This window comes from Charadrius vociferus, unplaced genomic scaffold (assembly GCF_000708025.1).
Source record: "Charadrius vociferus isolate BGI_N301 unplaced genomic scaffold, ASM70802v2 scaffold161, whole genome shotgun sequence".
In the NCBI taxonomy this organism is placed as follows: Eukaryota; Metazoa; Chordata; class Aves; order Charadriiformes; family Charadriidae; genus Charadrius; species Charadrius vociferus.
The window spans coordinates 4,712,935-4,724,491 of NW_009646928.1; the positions used below are offsets into that span (position 1 = coordinate 4,712,935).

The 11,557-nt window shown below is 39.7% G+C and overlaps 1 protein-coding gene across 1 annotated transcript in view; it reads right to left on the reverse strand.

Annotated features, from left to right (window-relative positions):
• XIRP2 (xin actin-binding repeat containing 2) overlaps positions 1–79 on the reverse strand; it is a 49,015-nt gene extending 48,936 nt beyond the window's left edge. Inside the window, exon 1 of the mRNA XM_009894649.1 lies at positions 20–79. Coding sequence (XP_009892951.1) covers positions 20–79 — 60 coding nt within the window. The remainder of the gene's footprint in view (positions 1–19) is intronic.
• Positions 80–11,557: the final 11,478 nt, after the last annotated feature.

The window sequence follows — 11,557 nt, forward strand, 5'->3', positions numbered from 1 at the left end:
CAATTGCACAGTAACTTACCTGACAGATCAGCAGATAGCGCCAGTTGGCAGACTGATCCAAAGGATGTCCACAGGACATCCACGGGGGCTGTGCCTGGCCCTGCCCATCACCAGCAAGGCACAGGAGAGGGACGGTGTGAGGCTGGGGAAACCGCCCCGCAGTCCTGAGGCCCATCTCCATTCCCTCGAGGTGTCCGCCCAGCCCAGGCACTTACCTTCTTGCCACCCAGGGCCTCAAAGTGACTCCGCAGCTCCTCCACAGTGATGAGGAAGTTCTCAATCTGCTGAGGGCCACCTAGGGTCTCCTCCTTGAAGACATCTGCCCTCCTGTTGTCCGCTGGCACTTTCTCCACAGTGCTGCTGCAGCTGATCTTACCCGGCACCAGGCACCGTGGGGCTGGTGAGCACTGGAGCATCAGGCCAGGTCTTGTAGCATTGGCGGACTCCCATTGCTGTTTGAGGAGCTCCACGGAGCCCTTCTGCAGGGGCAAGTCTGCCAGCTCCAGCGTGCCCTGCCAATGCAACATGTACCGGGGGTCAGAGACAGGTGGCACCGTGCCAGCAGAGGCCATCGCAGGGCAGCTCGAGAGCCCTTGCAGGTTGCGGGACAGGCCGGGGCACAGGCTGGCGGCTGGGACAGAAGCTACTTCCCCGTGGAAAGTCAGATCCAGTAAGACCAGATCCAGTAGGAGTGAGTGAAAGGGTTCAGTGTTTTCATACGGCAGGAATATGTTAATTAAAGAGTGAATTTAGGGTGCTGTTCAGATATTTTATTCTTAAGCTTGCCAGCAGAATTGCTGCCTATCATGAACGGAAAAGCAGCAAGCACACAATTAGGGAGAGAATTTCAGACAAAGTGGGGCTAATGAATGAGTGCCTGGTAAGCAGTGTGTGCTGCGCTGAAAGGTGTTGTGACAGGTGACTGCTGGTTTCTTTTAGATTTGATACAGCTGTCAGTATTGTAGAGTGAGACACAGCATTTTAATGCAGCCAGGAGACAGAAGGGCTACTGCATTAGCTGTGAAAATACAAAACACATCCCAGCTCCTAATTGCACTGTAACTCTTCTGGCAGGTAAATTACTAAGTGCTGATATAGAATCTTTCTGATCAGTTGACTGTGTTCTCACAAAGGCTTATTCCATCTTTCTTACAGTACACTTGGGAAGGAAAATTGCCATTCTACCATTTTGCACCAGTTGCTGAAATCTGCTACCCATTTCCTGAAATCAGCTCCCAAGACGCTTGATTTCAAGGTTTTCTGCCCTGTAGCAAATACTCAAATGTAAGTTTTAATCTCTCATTCAAAATGAGTTTGAGTAGAAAGAATGTACTTTTAGAGCAGTAAAGAGAAAAAAAAGTTAACAAAAACTGAGACCCAACTACTAGTTAAAATCTCCATTCTTCAGCCCCTCCATCCTTGGAAAGAGAATTTGTTATGTGTTTGACTGTCCTTTAACATGCTTACATTGGATTGAGCTTAAATCTGCATTCTTGGGAGTTGGGCTTGGGGTTTTTTTTTGAGTCAATTTTTAACCAGAATTAGCATGGTCTGTAATACTTTGCTTAGGAGGAAAAAACACAGGAGGAGCACTGGGTGTTTGATGCACTCCAAGACTATTTTTAAAAAGAAACTCAAGGTCCACCTTCCTTGAACAAAACAGGGAAGAGTTTCTTGACTCACAGCTCTCACCTTTCCAACCAGAAATTAGCCCAAGACTTGTCTCTCCTTTAGCTTTTTGGTAGTACTAGGTTGTGACTATGGCTAATGTTCTGCTAGTTCCCCTTGACTGATGCAAGCTGTCTCCCATGCTCTCCCCTTCCTGCAAGCAAAAGAGTGACACCCTTCCTTCTCCTACAACATGTGCCTGTTGTTCTAAGCTATCTGGTTTCATCAAAGATCCTAAATGGGTCTGTCTTTTAACCCAAAATGAAGAACAGCTGTTAAATTCACCAGTCACCAGAATGTTCAACCTAACTTACAGCTGTGTGTTAGAAATACTTCTGATTCGCACTGTATCTAAGGATTGACTTTAGACTGTGCAACAGGCTTTTCCTAATTCAGGTGAGTGTGCTTATGCAATATCTACATTCTGCTATGTTTTGCTTCATTGCTAGTGGGTCCTTTTGTTGGTTTCAGTGGTTTTCAGGGTTAGCGTTATGCTGTCATTCAAAAATAGTCTGGAGTTCACCTCCTTCTCCTTCGCAACTCTCAAAATAGACTTAACTAAGAATGGTAGCTTCTTTTACCCTCATCTAGTGTGAGACCTATGGCTGCTAGACAACAGATAAAACCGACATAGTTGCTTTGTTTGCATGCATGAATTGGCTTCTATGAGGTAAAATTGTGTGACAACTTAAGAGTTTATAAAGTTGGTGATTTGCTGCTCTTCCTCCCTCCCCCGCCCCAAAAGAGAAATTTCATTGTAACATCTGCATTTGTGTCAGGAATAAATTTGCCTGTAGGCCTAAACCTGACTTTAAGGCACTTCCTAAAGATATATTTTAATGAAAGTCTCTCTCTGAAACTTGGGGGGAAAAAAAAAACCCAAAACCCCAAACCAGAATCTGCTGTGTCCTAGAGGTAATTTTAGGTTTTCACATTTTATTACTGCTATCTCCAAAACCAGTCTGTGATCTTCTTATTTCCTTCCCTACGTGTTTGTGGTTGTTTAAATCACTGAAGAATACTAATGGGAATTAATTTCCAGTAAAATATTTGATGAATACTGCATATCTAAATTGTCAGTTATTTTAATTTTTTCCTGAGCTTGTAGAGCCTTAGCCTTTATGAAAATGTTGGAAAAAAAATAGAAGAGAAGCACAGATTTGGACTTTGACCTAAATCACTATTTCATACTGGCTCTGCTGAATGTAGTTTTTAACTTTTACTGGCCACCTGTAAAAGTATCTTATTTAAGTGAAGGGGAGAACAGATATTGTTGCTTTTATCAAATATCTTTTAATTTCTTTTGTTTCTGCTATTTTTAGCTCTCAGCTATCTGGCTATATTTGTCCTCTAGCCTATTCACTTTTCCCCCGAACTTATCTTGATTTATTCTCTCATAGCGACAATAAACTTATTACATTATCCAATTTGCTGAAATTGCAGGGAAATTCACATCTGTGGGTCTATGACAATCCTCTTCCCAAGAGCTGCAGGGCAGCAGCCAGTCCATGTATGGGACTTGTGGCAAGACAGAACTTAGTCTGTTACACTCATGTTTTCAGTCTCGTTGCGCCAAACCTCTGCTCATAACAGTCACATAACAGCTCATAAAAACGGACAACATATTTTTAAAAAAATTGCCAATGTGATAGAATAAAAGTTTCAGCCAGGTTAAAACTCTGCAGGGAGCATTGCCATCACATTTTCTTTGGCTTGGGAGACTCAAGTGTGTTGCTGTGGCCAAAAGTGATGTGTTGGAGAGAGGAAGATTGCAGTACCAAATAAATTAATTTAACTAGTGAGCAGTCATTCGAGCAGAAACTGATGGTGGAATTTTTTTGAAGGAGCTACCTAAAATGCCATATATCCTTCGAAAGTAGGTCTTTGTGAATGCTGCCTATAAACCTTTTGCATGAATGTATTTGTTTTATGAGGCCAGTGATAGTACAGCATTCAAACACTGCAATCAAACTGTAGGTTTTACTTTTTTCATGTTTCTTCTCTTGGATCTTTTGGAGCTCTCTCCCACTGATTTTGTAAGAGGCCTACGGTAATTCTTCATTGTGTATAATAAATCTGATAAATGTGTGCTTTTCCTGAGCTATAGAATGCCTGTAGATTTTGTAGACTCATGAATTGCAGATATCCAGTAAATTTTGGTGGGTTTTTTAAACCTGAAATTGTTGATAAATCTGTCTTCACAGTAGGATCATTGAAATGGTATTTATCTCGCACTGTAAATGAGATAAGCCCTCTTCTACTGTTCACAGACTATTTATTAAATTGGTAGGTGAATATATTCATGCAAGTAATTAAAAGAGCTGTTGAGAAAAACTCTATCAGTTCTGCTGTGTATTCCTTTGCCAAAATGGCTACCTGCATTTTCATCATATTCTTGCTATCTTAAATCTTTCTTACATGTAAACTCTTTTATTTTTTCACTAGAAAACAAGTAAATAGAAATCATGAAAACATGAAACTGATACAGTTTATTTCTAGAACTCTGTGAGTAGTGTTGCTATGTTCATTTAGCTGTATCCCCGTGGGATGATATAATCACGCGTATTGTACTGGTGAGTCCTCTCCTGACAGTAGAAGACAGTCTGTTGTCAAACAACTGCCATTTGCCATTGCATATTGACCTGGATTTCATTCTCAATTTAAAAAAAAACCCAGTCCAAAAACTGAAACAACAACAACAAAAAAACAAACAATAACCCCCAAACCAAAAATCTTTGGAGGGCAGAATTTGGGAAGTCCTTTACATGATCTCCCATACTACTTCATCCAGCTCTTGCCTCTGACAGCACCCCTTCTATCCCACTGTGGACATCTGGTTGCAGTTAATCTGCACTTTCAGGAGTCCCTGGCATGAGGATCCATAGGCCATCTTGGGATAAATTGTGAAGGAAGGATCAACGCTTTTGAAAATGAAGACTGTGTCTCATCCAAACCAATGTGTTTTTCAAACCACTGAAGAACAACCCCTCAGGGTCCAGTGGCGGCTACAGAACAAAAAGCAGTTGACCCCTTAGTTTATGGCAATGCTGGGAAGGGAGGCAGGGGATGAAAGAGAGGACCAGTAGCTGTCTAGATGATTCTCCTCTGAATCTAGTCAATAATAGAATAAAATAGTTCAGTTGGAAGGGATCTACAACAATCATCTAGTCCAGTGGCAATATTCACTGGCCACTTTACTAAATAATCTCTTCTCCCTTAAGGATTCTTTAAATGTGCCCATGATAGCTAGGCACACACTTCTGACACCGTTGCTTGAAAAGCTTGCAGTTTCTTCTGCAGGTAAGCAGAGCCTCAAGTATCTGTAACATTTCTTCATTTACATTTCAGACACTTCTTAACAAAAGCAGCTCAGACAAGTTTATGAAAAGAGCTAAAATAGTTCTTGATTACTGCAAAATGTAAAGCACTTCCAAATTCCTAGTCATATTTTGTGAAAATAGATTAATTTCAGCTGTCATTTAACATGCCAACCTTTATCCTGATACAAATATGCATCCTAATAATAAAACTTTAAGAAAGGTGGTTTCAACTTTAAATTATGGCAGACCCCTATTCTAGCAAATGTAACAAGGCTCCAGTATTTTGAGGTAAATCACACTAATTCTTATATCTTACCAGCCAGATCAACACGTTTTCTCATCTAACAAGAGAGGACTAGAAAGTGCATTATTCATATTCATGGGACTTGAGGAAAGACATGCTTATTTTTTTCCCTTTATCCCCTCATTCTCATTTATTATGTGAGCAGTATCCAGTCCCACACTAGAGCCTATTTTTTTTTTTTTAAAAAAAGCATTACATTGTGTATTTGTACTGAACTTACCTCTGTGTTCTTCTCAGTCAAGTTTTCTGGTTGTGACTGTGCTGCACTCATTGTGTTCCTGTTTAAAGGAAGACAAATGTAAATGTTCTCTAATTCATTGGTCTCGTTTGACTAACGAACATGAAGCTTGATAGACACACGTCTGATAGTAGTTACAAGACACCAAATCTCTTATGTGCTTGCCTCACCAATGTATTATTTAGTGAGGCATGGAGGTAAAGTATGCTTTCCGCCATACCTCTGGCTGTGCTGTGTGTGCTCACCTTACACTGCTTAGCAGTGGCAAAGGCTGGAGGCAACAGCTTTTGTTTCAGTGCTCTTTGGCAGGAAACAATGCACCTTCCAGTAAAAAATTGTTGTTTCTTAAGTACTTAGGAAAGGTTTGGAGAAAAAGTACAATTGATAAGTCATAAGTCAAATGGATAAGAATTCAGACCACATAATGACACCACGTTCCAATGCAGCTGGTTTTCTAAATAATAAACATAATTGCTTTTCAAGGGTTTCATTGTGGACCAAAAGTACATATTATAAATCATACAGGAAAAAAGGGAGAAGGATTTTCAAAGGTCTTCCTTTCCCCTTCATTCTGTTTTCATCTGCTATGTTAAAGGGTTTTACTTTTTCTTTTTCTCCCACCCCTCCCCCCACCCCAAATCTGTAATCAGATTGTTTAAATTAATCTCTAGAAGGGAATTACTGTAGCATAGGTGCTGAATTCCAATATATACTGCTTATTAGCTAGAACAAATTAATTCGAAGAAGAAAATACATGTAAAATGAATAATTTTAAATCTTAAAACCTGTTAAGTGCTGGTAACTTTGCAATTGAGGAAGATACTCCTGCTCAGTCTGAAAAAACCCAAACCTTAGAATCTGGTGCATGAGCCAAGTATCTTATAAAGGCAATGCTGACATCTCTTTACCTCTTCATAGAGAATGGTAATTGTATGACAAATGCTGAGAAACATCACTTTCTACTAATGGCAAACTGTGCATTTCCTTCCCTTGTTACGTGTTTGTGGAAAGTCAGACACAAATACTTACAGGCATATAGCTTCCACTTAAAAAAGTTCTCTTTCAGCTAATCTTAAGTGCCAGGAAAATTGGATGGTTATGACACACCAGTATTTTTATTACAAACCATAAATGAATTAAAATGTACTTGCAGTTTTTAGCCCTTTATTCAATTCTGATTGTTGCTTCAAAATCCTTTAAGCACCTCTGACAACAGATACATGAACAGCAAGAGTGAATGTTTACAAACTCTTTTTGTGGCCCAGTTTAGAGTTGCAGAATAATTTTGGTTGGCAGGGACCTCTGTGGGTCCTCTGGTCATAGAATCATAGAATGGTTAGAGTTGGGAGGGACCTTAAAGATCATCTAGTTCCAACCCCCTGCTGTCGCCAGGGTCACCTTCCACTACAGCAGGTTGCTCAAAGCCCCATCCAACCTGGCCTTGAACACTTCCAGGGATGGGGCATCCACAACTTCTCTGGGCAACCTGTGCCAGTGTCTCACCACCCTCACAGTAAACAATTTCTTCCCCATACCTAATCTAAATCTACCCTCTTCCAGTTTAAAACTTAATCCATCATCCTATCACTACACTGCCTGATAAAGAGTCCCTCCCCCTCTTTCCTGTAGGCCCCCTTTAAGTACTGGAAGGCTGCTATATGGTCTCCCCAGAGCCTTCTCTTCTCCAGGCTGAACAACCCCAACTCTCTCAGCCTGTTTTCACAGGAGAGGTGCTCCAGCCGTCTGCTTATCTTTGTGGCCCTCTGGACTCACTCCAACAGGTCCATGGTCCTTCTTATGTTGGGGGCCACAGAGCTGGACACAGTGCTCCAGGTGGGGTCTCATGAGAGTGGAGTAGAGGGGCAGAATCACCTTCCTTGACCGGCTGGCCACCTACCTCCTTTTTTTCTCCTCAGATACAGGTGTGTCTGTTCCCAATTTACGTGTCTTTTCATTATCTTTGAGAGAGTCCTCTGTCCACATCTGTCACAATCTCACATTGGCAGATGAAGACTGCGGTCAAGAGGCTCTGCTGTCTGACCTGCTCCTCACCACTGTGGGCAAACACAGCTGAATTTTGTGGTTGCTGGGCCACCATCTCCATGGGTGGGCATATGCAAGTCAGTACAACCAGCCTGGCCTCCTAGAACTCTTTTTTTCCAAAGAGACCAGCCAGGAGCATGGAGGGACAGAACATGTTCTCTAACCTCTTCCCAAATGACTCGGTGTCCTTAAGGACATGTTTTCTGTGGACTAGTCAGCAGATAATAAAAATACCCAAACATAGGCAGCATCTGCTTTTCATTGTTACTCTCAACTACTTGGCTACCGTCAGATTCTCTCTTATAGCCAACTGGGCAGAAGTCTTCAACCAGCTCTGGCATGCAACACTTGGTTTTCTTTGATTTACAATTGGTATTTTTTCTCTCTTTCTGTAGTATAATGGAGACTTTTCTGACTTTCAGGCTAAACCTCGTTGTTCAATAGAAAATTTAAAGGACTCTTCAGCTAAGTAGAGGCTACTCTAAGGGTACCTTCTTGCATCCACCCTTGTGCCACATGTTTCATAAATCATAAAAATGACATGAACTCTTACTTCATGGCTTGCAGTTTTTAAAGTGTACAAAATAACAAAATTATTTAAAATACCTACAAAATACTACTTTTTCCCTCTGCTTTTGAAATAGTAACAAAGTTTATACTGGAATAAAACTTACTATGCTACAAGTTGCTTATACATGACTAATGTTTCAGTCTAGTGTTTAATGAAAGGTAGTTAAATCTGTGTGCAGAATCTCTTCTATCCTGCCCTTGACAGTTATTTGTATTTCTGTGTAGTTGGTACACAGGATTGCCAAATCACCGTGCAGGTTTTTTACCCTTTTCAAGTTTGATCATGACTAAATGACTACAAGGCAACAGAGAAGGCCCTTTGTTTCATGGTGTGTTTTAAACTGAAGGTTTGGAAAGCTCATGGCAAATGTTGCTAAGCATGAAATCCTTGCCCTGAGGTTCATCCATCTCATTTCTACAACTCCATAATTCTCACTGACTCCCCCAGGTCTGTCTTTGTGAACTAGTATAATATATATATACTTGTAAAGTGTCTCTTATAACTGAACACTCTAACTGCTGTAACTACAGAGGAATTTATTGCATTTAGCTTTTGCTTTAGCAAATCTGTTTAATCTCTTCTAAATATTTTTTTTACAAGAAATATGTTTTAAAATGAGAATTTACTTGATCACTATCTGCTTATCATCATTGCTGATAACTCTTAGTTAAAACACAGTTATTGTCAGGCTATATGGTGTACACTACAGTCCTCCGGAAGTGGCTTTTTTGGTTAACCTATTCTTTGTAAATGGGAAATTTGAAGGGAAATCCTACAGACTTCTTTGCTCCTCTAGAGAGAAAATTGGGAAAAGAAGTTGGAAGTTTTTAATTATAGTGACATAACTAGAATTAAAAAAGCAACTTAGTGCTCATGGATATGTTAAAAGGTGATCCAGAGATGCACATTACCTATCTACATTAGAGTACCATCTGTTCTGTATTTGTATATGGCTGACAGCTAAGAAATGTCCTTGGGAATACATTGCAGGGGGAGGGTGCAGAAAAAAATGTTTTGATGTTTAAGTTTAACCCAAGACCTGTTACTTGAGTTTAAGTAATTATTACTGAGTTAGATGATGTATTTCAGAATAGGATTCTGCTTTTTTCTATATAGATAGAGCCAGTGAAATGGAAGTAAGGATTTTATAACCATGTCACTTTAGCTAGTGTTCTGGGAGCTCTGAATTGCATGTACATGTAACTGTTATGGCTCCATCTTGGCAGGAATATATGAATCAGCACAGAAAGTAGTATCATTTTGCGAATATGTGAACAGAGCAAGCCTTGGCAACACACCTTAAATATCTGGGTGAAATTCCCAGGATCATGGCGTGATTCACTCAAATTGGGTAACTCCTTAATTGGTTGGTTATTTTCAAATGGAAAAATTGAAGCTGGCTAGCTTGTTGGTAAGAATGTGTTATGAGTATGTTAACAATAATTTCATTACTATAATTGACCTAAAATAACCCTTATGTGATTTCAAGGGACAGAGACATCCATTAAAAACACAGCTGCTGAAAGGGGATGGTAAGCCCTCTAACTTTAGAGAGCAAAGGTCGCTGTGCTTAATCAGTCACCCTCCATTATAGAGACAAATATTTAGGATGCCTTAATCTTGCTCTTAATGTCTCTTAAGAATGACTGGTGAAATGCTATGTGACATGCTTTCAGCGTGATGGATTTTTGCATTATAGGGCAGTAATAAGCCAGCAAGGAGCTTCCCACAGTATGATCATGAAACAAGAATATTTCAGTTATGTCTACCATCTTTCTGAGACTATCACAAGAAGGACTTCTGGTCAAGTTTTCCATGTGAAAGACACTATTATAAAAGTATACTGTTTAAATGATTTCTGTTCTTCTAATAGGTAGTGTTTGCCATATCCCTTCATATAGGAAAACAAAGGTTTCAGTGGAGGAGTTATGGTTATTGTGAATATATAAGTATTTATTATTATTACATCAAATTATTATTACAAACATAGGAGTATCTCCTGGAGTATAGGCATCTTGCATTTGTTCTCCCTGTAGCTGATTACTTGCTTTCTGGGCAATATTAAATTTACCTTTCTTTTCTTGTTCTACTGTAAATATTATTTTCTTACTTTGTGGCCTATTTGCATATGGGCAGGAAAAAGCATTTGAGGGCAACAGCTTCAGTGTGTTATAGACTCCAGCATGCTGGAATCAGTCAAGACCATTGGCATATGCAGCTTTGGATGTCCATTTTGACAGCGTTAAACAATTTGAAAATTACTGGGTGATTTCAAATTTGATACTATGTATGAAACAGAGGTGAGAAAGGGCCCAGTTTGTTGAGCAGAGATCAAACCAAGCACATGGACAGGCCCTGAGCTGACCTAAGCAATTCACAAAAGCCGAGTACAAAGACTATGACAGGCTAGTCCATGGTGTATAGGATAACATGTGAGCAATACAAAAATGAACTGAATGCAGTATTAGTGTCAAGACACATCTTAAAGACAAAGTCAAGGAAGAAGGCAAGTACTGAAAGGCTGAGGCAGTACTTTGAAATACTCAGTGCACAGAAAAAAGGAATAACCTGACAAGTGTAGTGTGTACACATGGCAAAAGGTACCTAAAACTCACATTAAGCACAAAATTAATGATACAGACAAGGCATATCCATTGTTGGCCATGCTTGTGTTAGGAGTGAGATATTTATATCTTAGTGTTGGCTTATGTAAAAGGTACATAATCTGATTCACTTTTGCTGCCACTGCAGTTAAACATAGGGAAATATCTCCTGACTTATAATGAGAAGGTAAAATCTTGGTAGGGATCGCTTCAGAATGGTATCTTCTGAAATAAAATATATAAGGTTATTACTTTTTCCTCTCTTTTACACCTAATTAATGTTTTTGTCTCTACACTAGGGAATTAAGGTGAGAATGAGAAGGCTTGAGAGTGTCCATAGCAGTGATTGGGGTCTTCCTTTGCACTCTGCGAAGCACAGGAATTTGCCACTGGGAATATTATGTGGAAAAAGAAGAAAAGAAATACATAAAAAAAAATTAGGTAGGGTGGGGTTTAATTTCAATTTTAATTATTTTCAACATATAACTGCAGAACAAGTCGAGTTGCTTTGCACTAGCAGTGGATTTTCTAAATAAAATTTACTTTAAAGAGTGTGATATTAAAGGGCATTCTGAAATAGAACCTGCTGAGAAAGTTCAGATAACTCTCATCTGCTCTACTACTAGATGTGTCAGAAAACTGCAGCCCTTTTCCAAAGTAATAAGCTTAACAAAGATAAGCCTTACCATACAGACTAGAGGCAAGAATTAGGATACTTTAGTCAGGAACAGGTTTGTAGCCTCAGGACTGGCAAACACTGACTTGGAAAAACAGGAAGCTGTTATTTAAAAGATTTAAGTATTATTCAGG